This window comes from Apteryx mantelli, chromosome 10 (assembly GCF_036417845.1).
Source record: "Apteryx mantelli isolate bAptMan1 chromosome 10, bAptMan1.hap1, whole genome shotgun sequence".
Classification (NCBI taxonomy): Eukaryota; Metazoa; Chordata; class Aves; order Apterygiformes; family Apterygidae; genus Apteryx; species Apteryx mantelli.
In genome coordinates, this window is record NC_089987.1 from 15941692 (window position 1) to 15948912 (window position 7221).

Sequence of the window (7221 nt, forward strand, 5' to 3'; positions counted from 1 at the left end):
CAACTCCTTGTAGCTCAGGAAAACATTTTGTCACATTCTAAAACAATCTTTCACAGCAAGGAAAAAATTCAAAAACTGGAATCTTCTTGGAAAACATCCTGCTTTTTTTTTTCCTTAACAAAAGCCTAGAATTCAGACACCTCCATTACCCTGATGAGTAACTGGGCGGCATAGTCAGACTTTTAGATAAGTAGATCATAGTCATATGTGGAAGTAAAGCTTGCTTAACTACCTGTAATTGCTAATGGAGACAGATTTCCCATCCTCTCTCATATGTCGCCTGCTAGCAGACTCAAGTGTTTTTGTTATTCATAATGATTTATAAAGGTTTTCAGTGAACAAAATTATTACATCATCAGTAATTTGGGCAATGAAACTGTCTTTAAAAAGGCTTTTAGGTAACATTGAGGTTTAAAAATAGCTTTTCATGTAAGTAGTAGAGTCAGTGCAAATATACCTCTGGCATGTGGATTTAGTCAAAGCAGCATTCAGCCAGGATTGACTAAACTGAAGTCAATTGAAGGATTGAAGTCCTTTGAAGTGAAAGGAAAGATTTTCATTGAACTGTTGGGGGTGGGGAGTGTTTTTTCAGGAGTGATATACCCAATGTTTGCCACTGCCTCAAGCTAACCAGCCATGTACAGGTCCTATTACTGTAATTAATGTTTACACATATGCAGAATTACTGTTGGGTTAAAAAAAAAAAGAAATATTTGGGCTTAACCTTTGAGTTTTAATCAATACAGTTGTTTAGAAGGCAACTATCAAATTGTTTTTGCAGTAGTTTAAGTTACGATTGTTCCCTAAATTGTTTCCTGTGTTATTTTTCTTCAGGTGTCTGAACGCTTAAGTCAGCCAGGAGTAGCCATAGGCTTGGCTTGGACTCCCTTGGGGGGAGAGATCATGTTTGTGGAAGCTAGTCGCATGGATGGAGAAGGTCAGCTTACTTTGACTGGTCAACTTGGGGATGTAATGAAGGAGTCGGCACATCTTGCAATTAGCTGGCTGCGCAGCAATGCAAAGAGATACCAGCTGACCAACGGTATGTGGGGTAAAAAAATGACAAACCTTGGCATAGACTAAATGCTTTGTAGTGATTATATGCATCATCAGCCAATGATGGCATCATTGCAAAGATGCACATAAAGGAAGCATTAATATAGCTTGGAAATTAAATGTCCTAAAGCCTCATATTTTTCGGTAATAGATTGTAACATTGCTGAATAACATTGGCAGTTACTCGTATTCATTGTGGAAATGCATTAGTGTTGTGTTAACAGACTAAGGGTTCTCCAGCAGTCAGGGATTACGATACTTGCTGTACTGAAGATGAAGTCAGCTCCACAGTTCCTTTTTGTATTTCCTGTCCTGACTGATTTCTGCCAAGCTGAGGTTTTAGTGGCCTTGCCTGCAAGGAAGGCGGGGTAAGGTGTTTAGTTTACCAGTTTTCTGGCAGGCGCTGCCTCTTGCTCGTTTTTACAGTCAACCTTTCCATCAGTGGAAATCATGTGGATTTAAATACCAAAGGCTCGGGTTTTCCTCTAACATAAGATACCATTTTTACTAAAAGTAGGTTTTTACAGTCTAAGACCTAATATTCTGAGTTGTTTTAGTTTGTATGGAAAATGTTGAATTGCAGTGAAACAGGACTTCATCAAAAAGACTTAACGTGTTGTTTTCTTGCTTAAACCACCGTTGAGTTCTGGACGTGTGCTTTGTAGTTTGGTAAATAGCCAAAATAATAGCCAAATAATTGTTGAGCATCTGTCATTACTTATGGTAGTTTAGATAGTTTATTAAACTAAAAGGACTGAATGAATGCATATGAAATGCTGCTGGCATTAACATTTTAAACCAGAGAGGTAAAGGTACTGTATACATATAGTGATGTCCTATGGATGAAGTAAACAAAGATGTAAATGACAAATTTACTTTATTTAGAAGTTAATATTGGTTTTCTCGAGAGTGCTGCTTTCCTGCTGTGTTTTCTGAAAGCTGACATTTAAGGTTTGGGACATAATAAAAACAAAAATTAAAAGTATGAATTCCTTGATCTCTACATTAATCCCTATTCTGAATTTCCCAACACATGCAAATGTTTAGCTGATTGGTTAACTTATTATGGTTTTGTCTGGGAATCTGGATTTAAGCAAGGTTGTAGAGTTTTTTGTCTTTTTTTTTAAGGACCACTGTAATACAATGATGCTTTTTCAGCATACCATTAAAAAATAGTGCTAAGACTTGTAGTTTTCTGGTGGCCTTTTAGAATAAAGACCAGGAACAAAACAGGTTTAGATTTTTCACATTCAAACCATTCTTTTTTCTTTAAGCTTCTGGAAGTTTTGATCTCCTTGACAACACTGACATCCATCTGCACTTCCCAGCTGGAGCTGTCACAAAAGATGGACCATCTGCTGGTGTTACCATAGTAACCTGTCTTGCTTCACTCTTCAGTGGGCGGCTGGTGTGTTCAGATGTAGCCATGACAGGAGAAATTACACTAAGAGGCCTTGTTCTTCCAGTAGGTATCATTTGAGAAAAGAGCTAAGTTGTATTAATTCTTCAATTCTAGGTTTAAAAACTGTTTGCAGCCACTTACAAAAGCATAGTCTTGCTGATCATTCCTCAGTGGTTCTCCATGCTCTTTTCAGGAATATAGTTCCAAAGATGTATTTGCAACTTCTAATGTATTTCCTCAAACTATTAGTAAAAGAGGACCTCCAATTTAATTGAAAAGTTTTCTTAAAGCTCTTGCAGTAATTTCACATAAACTACTCCTGAAACTATGTTTAACATTTCTATATACGTGTTTCCAGATGTTCCATATATAGTTCAGCTAAATGGATGTTCCCGTAAAGCTTTTTCATAGAATGATGGCAAAAGAAAAAAAACTGTATTTGTTTGAAAACTTAAGCAGCAAATGGAGCCTGGTGTAATTGGTTAAGCAGATGTGAGAATTATCTTGTACCAAATGATGGCTAAAGGAAGGATGAGGTTGAAAAGTATTTTGTTTAATGCAGTAGAGAGTAAACCAGAGAGAAACTGGTTATGGTAACAGACTAGAAGGATCTCTGAAAGAGCATTCTGGTGGCAGTTAGTGTGACAAGACTCCCTGCTGTTAGAGGCTATAGTGAAAAATGAGCAGTGTGCTCACTCCGACATGGTGTAAGTAAGTGCCTAACTTTCCAAATCAAGTGCCTTTGTTCCACCAGTGACCAAATTTTGCCTGTTAAGTGCAGAAATTAGGGATCTGTAAATTAGATTTTATAAAGGACTCTTCCCTTCTTTCTGAATGTTGTCTAAAATCTTAGTATTATTAGTAACTTAATCCATATGAGCATGCCATCAGCTGCATCTGCTGCCTGAAAGAAAGCAATGTGACAAGTAGGCAGCATTGTCCAGACTAGACTCGACTCTGATTACCAGGAGGATTTATGGTTCACTATATTCTGCAGAAGTGTAAATTTTACCCTTTTTGCTGTGATAGCATAAGGCTGTCCTTTGCTCTAAAACATCTTAAAATTACAAGCTTTTTCTTTAACATGGTCTTTAAATAGGTTTAGAAAAAAGTTTAAGAGAAAAAGCTATAGCTGTGACTAAAAGAAAAACTAACTTAAGAATCCTCTTTGCATCTCATTACAAACTCAAACAGGTGTCTTTCTTACTGAAGAGAAGGCTATTTTTCTAGAACAATGCCATCTTTGCAGTTTTCGGGTGCACATTTGCTTTTCTGTGTGTTTTCCCTTGTACAACTGAAGTTATTTATCAGGTGGGATTGCATGCTTGACTTAGGCTCCCACCACCACCTAGTAATGCCTTTATCTTGAAGATCTTCTGTTATAATGTAGCTGCAGGATTTCAGCATGCCATAGTAAAAAATTGTTAAGGCAATCTGTCTTTAGAAATTTTTTTCCCTGCAAGTAATGACTTTTCCCACTTTTGATACTCTTGCACCTGCATCCTCAATTAATTTTTAATCCAGAAGGTTTTTCTTCCATTAACTGTTACAGAAAGGATACTGTAGTACAACAACCACCATATTTCCCTTGTTAAGCATATAATGAGCTAGAACTATTGCTGCATTTTTAATTACTTTTCTAAATGATTGGGGGAGGGAGAACCTTTCATTAAAATTTAACTCCTGGTGTGATTTCTAAATTTGCTACAATAATTAATTACTTTATTAGATTATCATTGTGCTTTTTTTAATATTTTTTTTTCCTCTTTATTAAGGTTGGGGGAATTAAAGACAAAGTCCTGGCAGCACACAGAGCTGGACTGAAGAGAATTATCATTCCTCAAAGAAATGAAAAAGATCTTGAAGAAATTGCAGTGAATGTACGGCAAGATTTGACTTTTGTTATGGCAAGCTGTCTAGATGAAGTTCTTAATGCAGCTTTTGATGGAGGATTTTCAGTTAAGCCCATAGTTGAGCGTTTGAATAGTAAACTTTAAGCAGACAGGCTAAGATTACTTCTGCATCAAATTTTAATACTGATCAATAACTATCAACCATATAGCAACTGTAACTATCAAGTTGATTGTTTAAATGCAGATGTGAATGCAATCAAAATAAAACTATTACTTCAGCAGTTAACATCCTGCAGCCACATTTTATGGGGGTTTCCTGCTTTTTACTACTGTTCGCAAAGAAAAATGGAAAAAATACTCATTTCTTGATATCGAGAGATTCATACTGAGAGATTCAAGCGTGAAAGAGCTGAAGCTATCAAAAAAAACAATTCCTTGGCTTATTTGGTGTATTTTTTATATAAATGTCAATTGCTGATAACATCTTTAAAGAGAACAAACCCACAAATAGGAAGTAACAAAATTCTATGGTGTGTTCAGACAAAAGTGCCCCTGCAGCAAGAGAAGCTAATGGGGGTGGGGAGGTTACTCCAAAAGCAAATTGACTTTGTGCAGAGTAAAATAGTATCTGTATTTAGGAAATGAATATTCAAGTAATACACTAAGGAGCAGTAGCATCATAGGAAAAATGCAAAGTTTCTGAGATTAAAAAAATGCTTAAAGGGTTTAAACAGAAGCAATTTAGTCTGAATCATTAAGTCCTTTCGGCACCTTACAATAGTTCTATTTGTAGTAACGCCAATGTAGATGTCATTTTTCACACTTAAGTACAGGAAACAACTAAAGAGGAATTTAAATGTACTAATTCTTGGTTAGGAAGGGAGATAATGCACTAAAGTTCATGTATGCAAAGTTGTACTTACAGCACTGGAAGTAGGTTGAGCACAGTTGAAGACTTTATGAAAAAGATTGAGCCTGGTAACGTTTTGGAGGGATAAAGTACGTGTCCTTCTTAAATCTTACCTGACGCAAAACTAGGAACATTGTTGATTCTGGGATGCTTATGTTTGGAGTTTAGCCTATAAAAATTAAATCGATTTATTTAATTAACAGTGCCAAGAAAACTGGATCATTAATACTGAATTAGGTACAGTGAATTATTTAAGGTTTAAGAAAGTCTGTCAGTATCCCATCTCAAGATAGCTATCTCTTGATAGCTTTGTCTCTTATTCTCCCCTGGATGTTAGTGAAGATAGAAATTTAAACTTCTGTAATCTAAGGTTAAGTTTTCTTTGTACTAGAGTCAACTCCAAGAAAAGAACTGGCATGTTACATTCTCCTCTTGCTCATTAATTCTGAAACAAACTGCTTCATAAGTGGGCTTATGAAATGCAAATTACATCAGTGAAAAAAACCTATACAGAAGTAGCCTGTAAATTAAAATTAAATTTGCTTTAATTTCTGTATACAAAGAAACTTAATTTTCCTGGAATATAATAGTACTGCTATTAATGATACAAGAATGGTATTTCTGCACCTGATTTATAAAAGCTTTTAAAATATTCACAGAAGAATATTAGACTTCATCTAATAAAGTGAAATAAATAAAAAACAATTTTGTTTAATTATTTTAAGAATTCAACTCTTACCCATAAACATGGTTTAGAACTTAGCTAGTGAATAATTAGGAGGCAATGCATAGAGTCTCAGAATATTTTCTGCCTTACTTGAACACAAAAAGGGCAAAGAAACTAGACAATCAGTAAAACACCAGAAAGGTATGATAGCTAATATGCTGACTGCCTTTAATCTAAACCAGTAGGAAAAAACCCACTCTGTTCTTACCAAACTTAATGGAGATCAAGTAACAATCCCTGCACATTGCACTAGGGAGAAAAGACATGCATAGAATTCCAGTGCAGTCTGTTCATACATGCAGAAAAACCATATTTTTTGAAAGATATCAAGTACTGGGGAAAAAAAAAGTTTCTACAGCAATTTCACTTCAGAAGAACCAGGGAGTTGCTCCTAACCTAAGAAAAGTTAAACCACGGCTTTTCCCCTGCCATACCATTCCAATTCATAAGTCTTGCCCATATGGACTGTTTGAAAGGTGAAGCTTTTAGTGCCACTCAAATGGTCTTTTTTTAAATTTAATACAGTTTTTCATGTTCTTACTTGCAGAGCTGGCTTAGTCATGTTATTTTGCTTTTTTTAAAGTCCATATAGTCTGTTACAATGGCTAATGTTTAAGTGCCTTATTTTTCTTTTGCTTTTACTGAACTCAGTCAAGAATAAAAATCAGTGCAGCAGCAAGCTAGAACAGTAAAGATTTTTTAAAGTAATTTCAGTTCACTAATACAGTTAAGAGAAGCTAGCATTAAACATGAGGATGCCCCTCAGAATTTACCTTAAGATAACAAAGCTTATCAAAGGCACAAGAATCCAGTGGTAGCTCCTTTCCTCTACCCACACTGTAAATGGCTACAAATATAACTAGCTGGCTAGGGAAATTCATACTCGTAATCATAGCAGCTTTGAAAAGAAACTGAAATAAATAATACAATGGTATAGGCAGCAATACAAAAAATGTTAACCTACTTTAATTTTGAAGCAATACTGTAAACAAGAACTAGCAAGATACGTCAGGACAGACCCCAAATATTCACATCCATATTTATCAAACATTTTCCTTTTTTTTTTTTTTTTTTTTTAAAGGGGCAATAAAAAAAACATTGGAGATTTATGGGGACAAATGCAAGATCTACTGCATTTCATTTAAAGACAAATTTGAATACCCTTTTCCCAATACAGCAAAGTAAGACAGTACTTTCTAAAATAAATAGCTAATGCTAAGACATTGCCAGGCTTTAATACACCATTTATTTTTAGATAAGGTAGTAAACTGTA

At 35.2% G+C, this 7221-nt stretch overlaps 1 protein-coding gene across 2 annotated transcripts in view; it reads left to right on the forward strand.

Annotated features, from left to right (window-relative positions):
* The window catches only part of LONP2 (lon peptidase 2, peroxisomal), a 48761-nt gene extending 44044 nt beyond the window's left edge, over positions 1 to 4717 (forward strand). For both annotated transcript variants that reach the window (XM_067302552.1, XM_067302553.1), the window contains 3 exons: positions 835 to 1042; positions 2331 to 2521; positions 4234 to 4717. In XM_067302552.1, the coding sequence (XP_067158653.1) occupies positions 835 to 1042; positions 2331 to 2521; positions 4234 to 4455 (621 nt within the window). In that variant the 3' untranslated portion in view covers positions 4456 to 4717. The remainder of the gene's footprint in view (positions 1 to 834; positions 1043 to 2330; positions 2522 to 4233) is intronic.
* Positions 4718 to 7221: the final 2504 nt, after the last annotated feature.